The 17,119-nt window shown below is 45.4% G+C and overlaps 1 protein-coding gene across 4 annotated transcripts in view; it reads left to right on the forward strand.

Moving 5' to 3' along the window:
• The window catches only part of TBC1D1 (TBC1 domain family member 1), a 122,914-nt gene that overhangs the window by 10,659 nt on the left and 95,136 nt on the right, over positions 1-17,119 (forward strand). For all 4 annotated transcript variants that reach the window (XM_068137553.1, XM_068137555.1, XM_068137556.1 and 1 more), the window contains exon 2: positions 2,661-3,168. In XM_068137553.1, coding sequence (XP_067993654.1) covers positions 2,752-3,168 — 417 coding nt within the window. In that variant the 5' untranslated portion in view covers positions 2,661-2,751. The remainder of the gene's footprint in view (positions 1-2,660; positions 3,169-17,119) is intronic.

The following is a 17,119-nucleotide window of genomic DNA, read 5'->3' on the forward strand; positions in this document are numbered from 1 at the left end:
TTGAATATAAACATATGAAATGAAATAATAAAGATGATGGTATGACCAATGCCAGTTTCAGTGCTTTCATGGACTGTATTTTGCAAAACAAAATTGATAGATAAATGCCATTACTGGATTTTGTTACTAAAACTATTACTCTGGAGTAACAAAGTAGTAGCAGATGCTGAGTGCAACAGGATTATAACAGGGTTGTGCCTAACTTGGTTCATTTGAAGAATTGAAAATGATACCATATCAAACAGTGAAGGATTCCTGGCTGGCTGACAGGCTTTAAAATGCAGTCATGGATTGTGAATCATCATCTGCTTTTTAGTGGGATGCTGCAAAAATCACTGCTCATCTGTGCTGCCTGTCAGGTTTAGCAGCCCTCAGTCAGCTGGCTGCTGTTGGCTTTTACAGATGGCAATGATTTCTGGGGTGTTACTTAATTAAAAAGTCAGGTTGGTAACAGCCCATGGTCACTTGGCAAACTATACCCAAGGAAACAATGCCATGTTAGTATCCAAATTCAAAATCATAGATTTGTAGAATTGTTTGGATTGGAAGGGACCTCGACCGACTGGACAGACCAGTGCCGAGTGCTGCACTTTGGCTACGGCAATCCCATGCAGAGCTACAGGCTGGGGTCGGAGTGGCTGGAGAGCTCCCAAACAGAGAGGGACCTGGGGGTGCTGATCGACAGCTGCCTGAATATGAGCCAGCAGTGTGCTCAGGTGGCCAAGAGGGCCAATGGCATCCTGGCCTGCATTAGGAATAGTGTGGCCAGCAGGAGCAGGGAAGTCATTGTGCCCCTGTACTCTGCATTGATTAGGCTGCACCTTGAGTCCTGTGTCCAGTTCTGGGCCCCTCAGTTTAAGAAGGACATCGAAACACTTGAACGTGTCCAGAGAAGGGCAACAAGGCTGGTGAGAGGCCTTGAACACAAGCCCTATGAGGAGAGGCTGAGGGAGCTGGGATTGTTTAGCCTGGAGAAGAGAAGGCTCAGGGGAGACCTCATTGCCCTCTACAACTACCTGAAGGGAGGTTGTAGCCAGGAAGGGGTTGGTCTCTTCTCCCAGGCAACCAGCACCAGAACAAGGGGACACAGTCTCAAGCTGCGCCAGGGGAGGTTTAGACTCGAGGTGAGGAGGAAGTTCTTCACCAAGCGAGTCATTCGGCATTGGAATGTGCTGCCCAGGGAGGTGGTGGAGTCACCGTCCCTGGAGGCATTCAAGAGGGGATTGGACGTGGCACTTGGTGCCATGGTCTAGTCATGGGGTCTGTGTTGATAGGTTGGACTCGATGATCCTCGAGGTCCTTTCCAACCTTAGTTATACTGTGATACTGTGGGACCATAAAAGTCATCTAATTCCAACCCCCCTGGAATGGGCATGGGCACTATCCACTAACCAGATTGTTCAAGGCTTCATCCAACCTGGCCTTGAACACCTCCAGGGAGAGGGCATCCACCACCTCCCTGGGCAACCTGTTCCGGTGTCTCACCATCCTCTGTCTAAAGAATTTCTTTGTAGTCTCTGGTCTAAGCTGCCCCCCTCAACTCAGCTTCAGTTTACTCCCTCTCCTGCTGTCACAACAAGGCCTTTTTAAAAGCACCTCTCCAGATTTCTTGTAGGCCATCCACCTATGAACAAACAAATTACCTTTTCTTTTGTTTTGTTTTTCAAATGTGGAGGTGTCTTAGCAAGCACTGAATTAACTGTCACAAAGTTCAACTGAGTTTGTTCAGTGATAATGGGATTGAAATGATCTACATGGACCTGCCTATGAAACAGAGAGAGGCTAGAAAGAGCTTGCACTTGGAAGTTTAGAATAGAATAGAATACAATAAACCAGGTTGGAAGAGACCTTCGAGATCTTCAAGTCCAACTATCATCCAACACTATCTAATCAACTAAACCATGGCACCAAGCACCCCGTCAAGTCTCTTCTTAAACACCTCCAGTGATGGCAACTCCACCACATGCCTGGGCAGCTCATTCCAATGGGCAGTCCCTCTCTCTATGAAGAATTTCTTCCTAACATCCAGCCTAAACCTCCCCTGGCGCAGCTTGGGACTGTGTCCTCCTTTAGTTACTGATTAGATGGTTTAAGAAGGGTCATAAAACTACTTTTAAGTCAGGACTGACTTCCAGGCAATATATTTAGTAGATGATCAATGTATGTGTTCTCATGTCTTCTCAATACCTGCCATATGAAGAAAAGGCTGAGAGAGCTGGGTTTGTTCAGCTTTGAGGAGAGGCTTAGAGGAGACCATATTAACGTGGACCAGTACAATAAGGGTGGCTGCCAGGGAGATGGAGACTCCCTTTTTACAAGGAATCCCATAAAGACAAGTTACAAATTACTCCTGGGGAGATTCCCATTGGGATCCAGCAGAAAATGTTTCACCATGAGAATAGTTAGATGTTGGAATGCAATCATCATTGGATTCTCCTACATTGGACACTTTTAAGACTCAGCTTGACAGGGTGCTGGGCCACTTCATTTCAACTCCTCTATCACCTAGAGATGAGGTGAGAGGTGAGAGGATGAGGTGATGCTTGGGTCCCCTTCCAATCTGGTGTTCTGTGATTCAGTCATTCTGTAATATTTGTGTTACTGACAGGATTCTTTCAGGAGGATTCCAGCACCTACATAAGTGTTTCTTTTCCTTTCAGAACCTTAATCAAAGGAGCCATCCAGACAGCGTCATTCCACGGAACTGAAATACCAGTGAGTTAGCCCTTGGGTCCCTAAAGGCCTGGAAAAATGGAGCCAATAACATTCAAAGTTAAGAAGAGTGCAACACCCAGTGAGTTCTCAGCAAGCTTCAGTCTCCAGCTTGTGGGTTCTCTGCCAGTGCATTCGCTGACCACCATGTCCATGCTGCCGTGGATCGTGGCAGAGATCCGGATGCTGAGTGCAAAGTCTCCCAAAGAAGAGCCTGGTGCCAGCCAAATCCGGCTGTGTGTGACACCAGCCAGCCTGCGCTGCGAGCCAGACACGGGGCAGATCCAGCAGTGGGATCCTTTGATTTATTCCAGTTTGTTTGAATACAAGCCACAGCACGTCCACAAACTGATTCACAACAGCCACGATCCGAGCTACTTTGCTTGCCTGATAAAGGATGGAGCAGCAAATCAGCAGAGTATCTGCTACGTGTTTAAAGCTGATGATCAGACAAAAGTAAGTAAAAGGAAAACAAAAACCCCATAAACCCCAAACAACCCTGGGCTTGCTTTTGTGCCTTTTGAAACCTTTCACTGCAGTGTAAGATCTTGTGGTTGTGTTTACAGTTAGAACTGGGTCTCACCAAAACTTCGTTACAAGCATCAGCTTACTGGATATGAATGATTCAGTTGAATTTGAGCTGCTCAGTATGCAAAGTGAAAGGTGTGTAAATCTCCTACAGGATCAGAGCCTGAATTTCTGCAGCTTAAAAACCACTTTGCTCTGAAATGTTGGCCCTCAGGTCAGTGAGGGGTTTTGTGTTGATGTCACGAGAGCTAGGATTTCATCCTGCAGTCACTGTGAACTTTATCTGATCTTGTGGTGAGGCCTCTCAGATTTCTGTTTTCCTGAGCTGAGACCCATGTGACTGGGAAAGGGAGATACCTCCTTTTTCAGAAGGAGGAGTGGTAGGGTAGAGCCTCCATATGTAGCATACCTCCAGCCACAAGACACTGGAATCCTCTTCCTAGCTTGGTAGTACTCAGAGCCTGGCAAGTGGTGTGGAAGACCTCGAGAGCAGCTGCAGCACAGAGCTGCAACTGTGTGACAGGGAACCTTGCTGCCTGGGAGAGGAGTCGGGTGTGCCTGTCTCACCCTGGGGTGAGATCTGAATCAGGTTACATTTCCTAGAAGCAAATTGTGTCCCTGCTGAAAAGGTACAGCATGGGGCTGATAAAAATAGGTGACCCCTTCTTTTGTTTGAAAGTAGTGTAAGACTAACTCTCATGAATGGATAAGGTGAGTAGGATTTGGCACAAATCTGTTGTCATCTACTGGCACAAACCAGTGACATGTTGTGTTCTTCACCACCTGAGTGTAGACTCTGTCTATAATGTTGGAAAACAGCATCTTGCTACACAGAATCATAGCATTGTTTGGGTTGGAAAAGACCTCTAAGATCACCCAGTCCAACCCGTACCTAACACTACCAAGTTCAGTGCTAAGCCATGCCACTCAGCACCATATCTCTGTGTTGTTTAAACATCTCCAGGAGTGGGGATTCAGCCACCTCCCTGGGCAGCCTGTTCCAGTGTTTGAGAACCCTTTCAGTTAAGTTTTCTAATGTCCAATGTAAACCTCCCCTGGTGCAATTTGTGGCCGCTTGAGGATGATGAAAGGACTTGGAACATCTTTCCTGTGAAGAAAGAGCGAGAGACCTGGGGCCGTTTACTCTTGAGAAGAGAAAGCTGAGAGGGGGTCTTATTAATGTCTATAAATATCTGAGGGGTGGGTGTCAAGATGAAAGTGCCAGGCTCTTTTCAATGGTGCCCAGTGATAGGACAAGGAACAAGGGGTACAAGCTAGAACAGAAGGTTCCACCTCAAGATGAGGAGACACTTCTTTACTGTGAGGGTGATGGAGCAATGGAGCAGGCTATCCCAGGAGATTGTGGAATTGTCTTCTCTAGAGACTTTAAAAACCTGCCTGGATGCATTCTGGTGCAGCCTGCTCTAGGTGATCCTGCTTTGGGCAGGGGGTTGTACTCGATGATCTCTAGGGGTTCCTTCCAAACCCTAACATTCTGTGACTATGATTTCCTCTTGTCCTGTCACCTGGTATTAGGGAGAAGAAGCCAACATCCACCTCATTCCAACCCCTGTTCAAGGAATTTTAGAGAGCAATGAGGTCTCCCCTCAGCCTCTTCCTCTCCGGACTAGTCAACCCCTAGGTCATGCAGCTGCTCCTCATGCTGCTTGTTTGATGGATAGGAGTTGTCCTGCTGAAGCACTCTGGAGGTATTGAACGAGCACTGCACATGGGATTTATGCCAGCCTGACCAATAGCAAAACATTGTGCAGTTCCAAATCCATGGTCTCAGGCTTAAAGCTGGAAACATATGGAACCAGCTTTAGTTAAATCCCCCAGATAAAAGGGAGTTCTGGTAAATTAGAAGGCAAATACATTGTAAATCATAAGCATTCAAGTGAGAAATCCCGTGGAGCTGAAATGCAGAATGCCAAATTTATATGTGTGAGGGAGCAGACATGAGGAGTAGATATTTCAGAAGTTGGCATCAAATGGAGACTGGTAAATGCACTTTGCAGTTTGCTTATGCACTTGGTTCTGTTTGTGATTTCAGAGGATTATGGTGAGTACGCAGCACTGATCACACACAGCACATCTTCTTTCATAATAAAAGACTGAATTACTTTTTTCCTCATGGTTGATCAAATTCCTGGACGTGTTTGAAATGAAAGACAACAAAGTAAGTCCCTAGTTAAATGTGAAACTGTGCCTGCATGTTTTTGGAGGCAACACCCAGGAGTTTAAGGTGATTTGAGAGAAAACTTGAGCCTGATACCTTGTAAGGAGAAATATTTCTGTGACATTGTCAGTGACCCATACAGAAATAGAGTGTGAAGAAATGGTGAAAGTTCAGGTCAGATTTTGAAGGGGTTACGTTTAGTTCTTTGTGTTCTTTTTCCAAGAGTCTGGGCACACGTTGTCATAACACCCTGGAATAGATGCTGGTGTTTGGCAGAGCTGTGAATGCTGTGCTGACAAAGCACTGGGCAGAAGTGTGCTCTTCAGTTACAGAGAAATACTGCTTGTGATTTAAGGAGGGTCACAGCTGCACAAGACATGCACAAGTCTGACTGCTGCTTCTCACCCTTCTTTCTTTAGGCTCCTAAGTTAACTACGGTTAGCTTTTGGCCCAGGAATTGGGCTGCGGGAACGTTGCCATGAGAGCAACAGTGCCAATGTGGCTGCAGCAGACTGGGACACCTGCTCCAGACCTGACCCTGCTCATTGACTTTGCTTGTGCCAAGTCTGCCTCAGAGCAGACACAGATAAGGCCAAGCTCCCTTAAACTTCTAGCACTCGCCGTGCTGTTGTTTGTGTCATTCTGCCAGAGGGTTTCATTTGGGGGGGGGGGGGAGCTATTAATTGCTTTAGCAGCTACTATGTTTTTAAACAACCTTCACCTACATTTATGAGTTCTATCAGCTTATGCACTTAAGTAGATCATGAAGTATTACCTGGAATGCAGTGGTCTGTCAGATATTGTTTGTGAGCTGATTATGTGCTGCAGAAGCTGGTTTCAGATGATCAGCATTAGCTCTGCATGAGGCTAACTTTGAGAGTGAACTTCACATTATTCATCTATAAAAGGAATGGCAGAGGCCCTGTGAACTCCAGAGCAGTTGTTGTGAGGCTTAGCTTCATGACTGAGGGTTCTTACACAACTTGTTTTTATGTTAGACTCTAATTATGGCCTCACTAAGTATCTCATTTTTAACAGCATGACTTCCCTTTCTTAAAGGAATTCAGGCAAGATAATTTTAAAGATAGAAGTGATCTTTTTCTGCTGTATTTTACTATTTAATGAGTCTAGGGAGATTAAAATGTGGTTCTTCTTTTGCAGAAAGCGTAAAACTCTGAAACAAAGTGAGGTAACTGAACTTAGGGCAACAAAGCTGGTGAGGGGTTTGGAGCACAAGCCTTATGAGGAGAGGCTGAGGGAGCTGGGGCTGCTTAGCCTGGAGAGGAGGAGGCTCAAGGGAGACCTTATTGCTGTCTACAGCTACCTGAAGGGAGGTTGTAGCCAGGTGGGGGTTGGTCTCTTCTCCCAGACAACCTGTGACAGAACAAGAGGACACCGTCTCAAGCTGTGCCAGGGAAGGTTTAGGTTGGATGTTAGGAACAAATTCTTCACAGAAAGAGAGATTGGCCATCGGAATGTGCTGCCCAGGGAGGTGGTGGAGTCACCGTCCCTGGAGGCATTTAGGAAGAGACTGGCTGAGGCACTTGGTGCCATGGTTTAGTTGATTAGATGATGATAGGTTGGACTTGGAGGTGTTCAGGAGGAGACTTGATGGGGTGCTTGGTGCCATGGTTTATTTGTTTAGGTGGGTTGGATTGGTTGATGGGTTGGACGCGATGATCTTGAAGGTCTCTTCCAACCTGTTCTGGTCTATTCTTATTCTTATTCTTATTCTTATTCTTATTCTTATTCTTATTCTTATTCTTATTCTTATTCTTATTCTTATTTCTATTCTATTCTATTCTATTCTATTCTATTCTATTCCTGACTTGATCTCCAACCTGGTTCATTCTGTATTAGTTTGGTGCAACTGAGATTTTGGCTGTTTCCTCCTTCTATTCATATGCACCTTTGGGGTTTTTGATGGAATCTGCTTAACTGCAAACTGCTAGCACTGTTTTTTTGGTTCAGGAAGTCTCTCCTGTCTCCCAAATGAAGGAGATTAAGTAGAAATACAGAATGAAAAAAAAAAAAGCAACATAATAAATAATCACAAATACTTATTTGCATGTCTTCATGATCTGTATATAAAGTAGGTCAAAGTTTAGCTGTGTAAATCTTAATGGAGTGCCCTTTGCAGTGCAAACAGTCAGCTGTGCTTGGGCACTCGTGCAATTAATCAGGCTTTATGCTCATCTGAGCCTGGAGCAAAATGTGACTATACCAGCTCTTATCCTGGGGTCTGTTCAAATGATTCATGGATGTGAACACTTCTTCCAGGGAGCTTTAGGGGCCAAAGACCCTGTCCCTAGCAGCATTATCCAAAGCCTTTATAGGGCTCTTGTCAGACCCTAGAGTGACTTTGTGACATAGAATCGCAGAATCAGAGACCTGTTTCAGTTGGAAAAGACTTCCAAGATTATTGAGTCCAACCATCAACCCAACACCATCATGATCATTAAACCATGTCCTTAGGCATCATGTCTACAAGTTTCTTGAATACCTTCCTGGGTGGTGACTACACCATCTCCCTGGGCAGCCTGTTCCAACACTTTACCACTCTTCTCATAAAGAAAGTTTTCCTGATATCCAATCCAAACCTCCTGTGGTGCAACTTGAGGCCATTTCTTCTTGTCCTATCACTTGTTACTAGGGAGAAGACACTGACTCCCACCTGGCTCCAAGCTCCTTTCAGGGAGTTGCAGATTGCAATGAGGTCTTCCCTCAGACCCCTCATGTCCAGATGCCAGTTCTCTCAGTCAGTCCTTGCCAGACCTGTTCTCCAGACCCTTCACCATCTTCATTGCCCTTCAGATACATCCTGGCTCAGGGAAGTGCTCCTGTGTTCACCCTTATCCTGTGCCTTTATAAGGCACAGGAAGTGATGATGGAGGGAGTCATTTGAGCAGTAGCAGTGCTGTTTGTTGACTAAAAGTCAGAGATTCTGTCTTACAATGGAAAATGAAATTAATCATAGGGTTTGTAAAAAGAGAGGCCTGTTGCCACTCAGAGTGGCAGCAACATAAACAGTTATATTTTCTTGTGATTTCTTCCATCTCCTAAATCATACAGAAATTTCTGTTATAGAATGACTGATAAGAACTCTTACTGTGACTTCAGCAGTACGGAATTCTGGGTCAGATGACATTCTTAGCATATTTCTCAACATAAGTAATATTGAAAGTAGCTATGTTACCTGTTCTGTCATGTGCACTTCCTTTTAGAACCAGAGTTCATGCCAGGACTGTTAGTTGTTCCTTCACTTTTTCTCTTGAGAGTGGTAGCAGAAATATAAAACAGTGGAACTGAGATGAAAAACACAATTAGCAGATGTGTGGTGGCTCCTCATCTGACCACTGAGCATTCCTGTTGTCTTACAAGGTCTGATGCTTGTGGCCTCTGAAGCCCAGTACAGGCAATTGGAGCTGTAGTATCCAAGCAATCTTCAGAGTCAGAAATTCCTTCAGAAACTTCTTCTTACAACTACCTGAAGGGAGGTTGTAGACAGGCAGATGATGGTCTCTTCTCCCAGGCAGCCAGCACCAGAACAAGAAGACACAGTCTCAGGCTGCGCCAGGGGAGGTTCAGGTTGGATGTTAGGAAGAAGTTCTATACAGAGAGAGTGATTGCCCATTGGAATGAGCTGCCTGGGGAGGTGGTGGAGTCACCATCATTGGAGGTGTTCAGGAGGAGACTTGTTGGGGTGCTTGGTGCCATGGGTTAGTTGTTTAGGTTGGTTGGATTGATTGATGGTTTGGACACGATGATCTTGAAGGTCTCTTCCAACCTGGTTTGGTTTATTCTATTCTAAAATTCCTTAAGATCTCCATCAAGAAGCTCACTGTTAACATCTTAAACTAGTCAGAGTCCAGCTTCTGAAATAGTGTGGCCAGCAGGAGCAGGGAAGTCATTGTGCCCCTGTACTCTGCATTGGTTAGGCCACACCTTGAGTGCTGTGTCCAGTTCTGGGCCCCTCAGTTTAAGAAGGATATTGAGACACTTTGAACGTGTCCAGAGAAGGGCAACGAGGCTGGGGAGAGGTCTCGAGCACAACCCTGTGAGGAGAGGCTGAGGGAGCTGGGATTATTTAGCCTGGAGAAGAGGAGGCTCAGGGGAGATCTTACTGCTCTCTACAACTACCTGAAGGGAGGTTGTAGTCAGGTGGGGGTTGGTCTCTTCTCCCAGGCAACCAGCACCAGAACAAGAGGACACAGTCTCAAGCTGCACCAGGGGAAGTTTAGGCTGCAGGTGAGGAGAAAGTTCTTCACAGAAAGAGTGATTGGCCGTTGGAGTGTGCTGCCCAGGGAGGTGGTGGAGTCAGAATCCCTGGAGGTGTTCATAAAAGGATTGGACGTGGCACTTGGAGCCATGGTTTAGTTAGTCATGAGGTGCTGGGTGATAGGTTGGACTTGATGATCTCTGAAGTCTTTTCCAACCTTACTGATTCTATGATTGATTGTGGTGGCCTGGCCCTCCCTTGGTTGCTGACGTGCACATTCCCGCCTTTCTCCAGGCTCTTGTATTATGCTGTGGTATCACTCAGTGAGACAATTCAGAGCAACTGTAATATCCCCAAAGGAAAAGTGATACAGTTTTGATTAAATCAGAATGCCAACCTGATCACAGAACAGTTTTGTGAGCAGCTTTGTGAAGCAAGGCCATGGTATCCAGAGCAGAGAGAAGCCTGCACCTCAGATCCCCAATTCAGTCATCAGGCTTCAGTTAAAGTGTTGCATCTAATGATACAGGGAAGAATCTAAGAGCTGTCCTCTGTCAAAAGACATCCTGGCCTGCTTCAGGAACAATGTGGCCAGGAGGAGCAGGGAGGTCATTCTGCCCCTGTACACTGCACTGGTTAGGCCACACCTCGAGTACTGTGTCCAGTTCTGGGCCCCTCAGTTTAGGAAGGATGTTGACTTGCTGGAGCGTGTCCAGAGAAGGGCAACAAAGTTGGTGAGGGGCTTGGAACACAAGCCCTATGAGGAGAGGCTGAGGGAGCTGGGGTTGCTTAGCCTGGAGAAGAGGAGATTCAGAGGTGACCTTATTGCTCTCTACAACTACCTGAAGGGAGGCTGTAGCCAGGTGGGGGTTGGTCTCTTCTCCCAGGCAGCCAGCACCAGAACAAGAGGACACAGTCTCAGGCTGCGCCAGGGGAGGTTCAGGCTGGAGGTCAGGAGGAAGTTTTACACAGAGAGAGTGATTGCCCACTGGAATGGGCTGCCTGGGGAGGTGGTGGAATCGCCATCACTGGAGGTGTTCAGGAGGAGACTTGACAGGGTGCTTGGTTGCATGGGTTAGTTGATTAGGTGGTGTTGGATGATAGGTTGGACGTGATGATCTTGAAGGTCTCTTCCAACCTGGTTTATTCTATTCTATTCTATTCTATTCCAATTTAAGAGTAGAGGTGCTGCTTTGCTGACCCCCAGATACTAACAAGTCAGATTCAGTAGCTGGTTTCTGTTTTTCATTTAATTAATGCCCTTAAGGAATATAAAGCATGCAGATGTTTTAAAATTAATTTAGTGGGTACATGGTGCAATTAGAGGCCAGAAAACATGTTTTAGAGGGGAAAAAAAACCACCTGCTTTGAAAAAAATCCAGTATTGGTAAAAAAATCAGTCTTGCATAATACAGTGTTAGTTGTTGTGGTACACACAGTGCTGTAACATGGTGATGGCAACGGAATACAGCATACAAAGTGTGTACAGTCTGGTTTTAAACACATGGGAAGATAGCTTTTGTCAAATACCTGAATGAACCAAAGCCATGTCAGTCATGTAGGTTACTGCAACATCCCCAGACAGACTCTGGAGTGGATCTGGCATGAATTAGGTTGTAGGACTGGGTCCTGCATCCTCAACATTAGTGAAAACAAACCATTTCTATTTGTTCTGCTTCACAAGTTTCTCTGAAAAGCTTGGGGTTTAGCTCACTTGGAGATGCTTACACATAGACATTCAATGTCAGGCAATTGTATTTTCTTACTTTCAGATTGTAAAATTGCCCTAATGGGCCAACACAAACCCATCCACATTAATATGTAAGGATGCCCATTTGATTAATGTAAATTCTGATGCTGAGTAAATCACCTTCCTGAATTAGCTCCTTATTTTCCGTGCAATCGGCTTGTCGTTTAGAGTTTTGCCTGCATTGGGCTGACAATGACACTGTGCCCTCAAGGTCATCTAATGTGGCCTCTTAGGCTGTAGTGGAGCAGAAAACCAAAGCAGAGGAGGCAGCTCCAACCACTGTATTTACTTTAGCAGCACAATCTCCCATCCTGTTAGATGTCAGAGTGAATAATGGTAACAAATCACTGTTGTAAAATCAGTGCTTGCCCTTGCCCGGGGTAGACACAGTTGTTCTGTATTTCTGTTTTTTTACCCTCTCTGTGGACATCAAGTTATGGGAAGGGCTGTGGGAAATATTTTCCTAAAGAATGATTTGTGTGACTGGACAAATACAGGCTTAAAAGGATATGTGTGTCTGCCCTAAAGGTTGATCATCAGGGATCTGATACAAGGATTGAGTGGATAATACCAGTTTGTACTTGGTTTGTCCTTTGTATGAAACTGCTGGTTGATGTGGACTTCCCTGTTTCCCACCCTACCCCCACTCTTCCCAGTGATTGCTGGTCACAAAAACAGTTTCACTGCTGCTGAGTCCGCTTGCATTGGGTTAGGTTTGGTCCTTCTACTTGACTTTACATTTGCAAGGTTCTTGTTTCAGCCTTTGGAGGAACCCCACAGAGCTAGTTTCACATGTGACAAATGTGCTTTAAAAGTCTGTTCTTAGGATGTTGAGTTGCTTGTGGACTCATCTGGATGTGTTCCTGTGTGACCTGCCCTAGGTGATCTTGCTCTGGCAGGGGGTTGGACTTGATCTCCAGAGGTCCCTTCCAACCCTTCCAACACTCTATGATTCTCTGAGTTGCTTTGTTGCTTATATACTGTGATTCTAATCGTAAACCAAAGTAAATTAAAAAAGCTTAGGAAGAGAGAATGAAAGATAAAATTCATAAGTTAATTTGAGCTTTCTGGGGGTGACATTCAGGACAAGGGTGGAAAATTGTACATAAACCTTACTTCTTCAGTCTTTGATCATAGAGTCATAGAACGGTTTGGGTTGGAAAGGACCTCCAAAGATCATCCAGTCTAACCCCCCCAGCAGTAAGCAGGGACATCCCCAGCTACATCAGGTTGCTCAGAGCCTTGCTGAACTTGACCTTGAATGTCTCCTGGGATGGGACCTGAACTACCTCCCTGGGCAACCTCTTCCAGTGTCCCAATACCCTCATGGTAAAGAACTTGCTCCTAACATCCAGTCTAAATCTGCTCTTCTCTAATTTCAAACCATTGTCCCACATCCTATCACTGCAGGCCTTTGTAAACAGTCCCTCTCCAGCCTTCTTGTAGGCCCCCTTTCAGCTACTGGAAGGTTGCTATTAGATCTTCCTGGAGCCTTCTCTTCTCCAGGCTGAATAGTCCCGACTCTCTACCTGTCTTCATAGCAGAGGTGTTCCAGCCCCATGATCATTTTCATGGCCCTCCTCTGGACCCACTCCATCAGGTCCATGGCCTTCCTATGTTGAGGGCCCCATAGCTGGACACACTACTCCAAGTGAGGTCTCACCAGAGGGGCAGAATCACCTCTCTTGATCTTCTATCTGCTTTCTATCTTCTCATCCCCCAGCCTGTATTGATAGTGACGATTGTTCTGACCCAGCTCCATAAACCTGCACTTCATCTTGTTGAACATCATGAGGTTCACCTGGGCCCACCTCTCCAGTATGTTCTCTAGCACACTGATAGCACCACTCAGCTTGGTGTCATCTACAAAATTCCTGGTGATGCACCCAGTCCCACTGTTTATCTCATGATGCTGAAAACCCATTATGCACTTCATGGTCGTAGAATGACAGAGTCATAGAATCCTAGAATGGTTTGGATTGGAAGAGACCTTAAAGATCATCTAGTTCCAACCCCCCTGCTATGGGCAGGGACACCTTCCACTAGACTAGATTGCTCAAGGTCTCATCCTACACCTGGTCTTGAACCCCTCCAGGAAGGGGGGCATCCACAACCTCCCTGGGCAACCTGTTCCAGTGTCTCCCCACCCTCACCATAAAGAATTTCTCCCTAATATCCAGTCTAAATCTGCCCTTCTTGAGCTTCCATCCATTCCCTCTCTTTTCTAGAAGTTGTATTAGGATCTCTTTAGTCTGACCTGCTGTCAAGCAGTGATGAGACATGGTCATTTTCCTGGCTTCAGTGCATATTTTAAAACAGCAGAACAGTGGGTAGTGATCTGCTGGAAGGAGGCACTCTGATCCCCAAGCAGGACCAGGATTGTGGAGAGGAAGCTGTTGCTTCTGCAGCGCTCCCTGCACTACTTCTGCTTCCATGGAGCAGAGCGTTGTACAGCTCTTGGTCCAATAATATTCTCATGCATGGTCAGGCCCTTAGAAACATTCTCTAGTGGCAGGAAGAGAACTTTGTTCTTCAAAGGGATTAGTTCCCAGAGTGCAGAGCTCCTTCCCCCAGCCTGCTCCTTTCACAGCAGGCTGCAGATCACCACGGTTTAAGCTGAGGTGTTTAAGTGCCACTTAGTGGCTGTCCGGGGCAAATGTGAGATGCTGCGATAGCTGTAACACTTTGCACCTATCCTGCTTTTGCTTTCCACCAGCATTCCTCACCTTATCTTAGAGACACTGAAGGCTTAATCTAAGACTGGTTGAAATCAATTAAAAGATGCTGGTAAGCTTTCAATAAGCAGCTCAGCCCTGACATTATGATTTTATTTCTTCTTCCAGATTATCCTTTTGAAGTTTTGTTTGGGTTCTCCTCTTGGTTGTTTTTTTTGGGGTTTTTTTGGCAATAAAAAATAGAATCATAGAATCATTTCAGTTGGAAAAGACCTTTAAGATTATGGATTCCAACTATGATCTAACTCTACCAAGCTTGGTGCTAAACTGTATCCCTCAGCGCCACATCTCTGCAGCTTTGAAACACCTCCAGCCACGTGGATTCCGCCACCTCCCTGGGAAGCCTGTTCCAGCCTTTCAAGAATCCTTTCATGGTTTTAAAAAGAATAGTAAATAAGTTGGTATTTTACTATGCAGCGAGCCAGCACTAAAACCATCACTAAGTAAAGGTGCTGTCTCTAGAACTAGATGCTAGAGAGTGTCCAGAGGAGGGCAATGAAGCTGGTGAAAGGTCTGGAAAGCAGGTCTGGTGAGAAGTGACTGAGGGAACTGGGGTTGTTTAGCCTGGAGAAGAGTAGGCTGCAGTTGATACCTGAATGTGTCAGATTGCCTGAGTGAAGCATTCAACTGTGCAGCCCACCCATCCAGCTCATGTGCAGGTTTCTCATGAAATGCCAGAATTCCCTATCTGGGAATACCCAGAGGGAGGAAATGGCAGAATCAGGCCATGATTCTTTTATTGTAACTTTATTTATTTGCTTATTTCAGTAGTGCAGCACATGTTAGTAGTTTGGGCATTATTTCTGAACATGTGTACACATTTCCCAAGTGTTACCTGTTCCAGGAATCTTTCAGACAATGAGCTGTGTATGGGATGTGGAAGCTCTGTCCCTGGAGACATTCCACTCTATGAGGGCTGGAGCACCTCTGCTATGAAGAGAAGACTCTGGGTGGACCTTAGAGGTGCCTTCCAATACCTGAAGGGAACCTACAGGAAGGCTGCAGAGGGACTTTTCATAAGTATGTCTAGCCATAGGACAAGGGGGAATAGTTTTAAGCTGAGGGAGAGTAGGTTTAGACTGGATCTTAGGAAGAAGTTCTTCAGTACAAGGATGGTGAAACTCTGGAATGGGTGGCCCAGAGAGGTTGTGGGTGCCCCTTCTCTGGAAGTATTCAAGGCCAGGTTGGATGTGCCCTTGAGCAACCAAGTCTAGTTAGGAGGCATCCCTGCCCATGGTGGGGAGGTTGGAGTAAATGATCTCTGAGGTCCTTTCCAACCTGGTCCATTCTGTGATTCAGGGTCAGGCTTGACTGGGCTCTGAAATGACCACAGGGATGTTGTACTGGCTGACCTCTAAAGGTCCATTCCAGACCAGGGTGTTCTATGATTCTGTGATTGTCAGTGGTGAGATGTGGTTAATGAAACCTGTGGTGAGGGAATAGGTGGTGGATCTGTGGCTGAGGGATAGCTGACTTGGCACCCAGAGATTTCCATTGTTCTGGCAGAGGAGCGGAAGCGCAGTCAGCACATGTGGCTAAAATGTGCAGTGGTGTCTTACAGTAACACATCCTGAGCCCTTTGAAGCCATGCAGCTTTATCAAAACCACACAAAAGTCATAAGGACAAATCCTGTTGCTGTATTTTAAAGGTCTCTGTCTTGTGCATTCTATTTCACAGATCCTTTCCAGCCTGTTTTGTGGAGTCAAAATGAAATTGGCTTAGAAGAAATCAGTGTGGAATGTTGTTTGTAATGAAGCCAGGAGCTGCAGACTCGTGAATGGAAAGCTGAATTGTGGGGAAAGTGTTGGGGTTTTTTTCAGATCTGTAGAAGCAGTGTTTGAATCTTGGTCTTTAAGGTGGTTTATTGTCATTCTGTGGCTTTTGCTGTATGAAAAACAACATCTTAGCCAAAAATACATACAGTCACAAGAGCAAAAGAGTCCACATCACTGCCAAAAACACACTCAAGGGGTTAATAAACCCTGAGGAGAGGGTAGGAAGAAACAGTAAGTTAAAAATGTGTGCAAGGGAACATTGCTGATAAAATTTTCCACTTCCATGATCAACAGCACAACAAGCAGCACAGCAAAATAAAAGCTACAGAGAGTTTAATGAAAAGGTAGATTTATATGCACCATACAAAGTGACCCTCATGCAAATTCTTAAATGAGCAGGTTCCAGTAGTATTCTCAATCCCACATTCCACAGGAAATGTCTAGGGAAGGGCTGTGCTGCAGCTTGTGATCCAGTGGAAGGCTGGTGAGGAGAAGCAGTGCTGAGTTAATCGGCTGCAGGGGGTTGCTGCAGTTCTCCCACCCAGGGTCTGTTCAAGAGCACTGGAGCAGGGAGGTTTAGGATATGAGGGCAACATTACAGAGATTAAAATTCCTTCAGCTGGACTCTGGAAAAGAACAGGACAAGGTGGTATTTTGTTTCCTCTTTTTGTTACCTACATTTAAGATATGTAAAAATGGCAACTCAGTCTGTGGTTTTAGTAAGGGCAGGATTGGATCCTTCTCAAATAGTTTTACACCCAGATGCTCATCATATCTAAATTCCAGTATAGCTGCATCGACTGTAGGTAAGTTCTGGATCCTACATCTATTGACAGATAAACCTGAACTGATACTTTTTACTGTTAAGCTCTTTTCAGCAAAAGCAGGAATCTTGTGAGTTGGGGTGGTGGGATGGTTAACACTAAAAGTTTTATGCTCACTGTTGAATTTTTTGCAGCTGACTGAAATGGATGTTGCTTCGGAGTATATGAACTGCAGTAAAAGTCCAGCAGAATCTGTGTACTGTCTATGGGGATTGTGGCTGAATTCAGTTACAAGAACTCAATGCTGTCAGAAGGAGATTTATTAAGTAAATTGTAGAGAACTGGGAAAACTGGCTACTTCTCCTGGCTCTCCATACTCTGCAACTCAGGATGCTTTCCTGGTCTTCTGCTCTTGCAATGGAAATACACAAAGTGATATGCTTAGGGCACTATTTT

Source organism: Melanerpes formicivorus, unplaced genomic scaffold, assembly GCF_026170545.1.
Source record: "Melanerpes formicivorus ecotype bairdi unplaced genomic scaffold, bMelFor1.0.p_v2 SCAF_4, whole genome shotgun sequence".
NCBI classification, from domain to species: domain Eukaryota; kingdom Metazoa; phylum Chordata; class Aves; order Piciformes; family Picidae; genus Melanerpes; species Melanerpes formicivorus.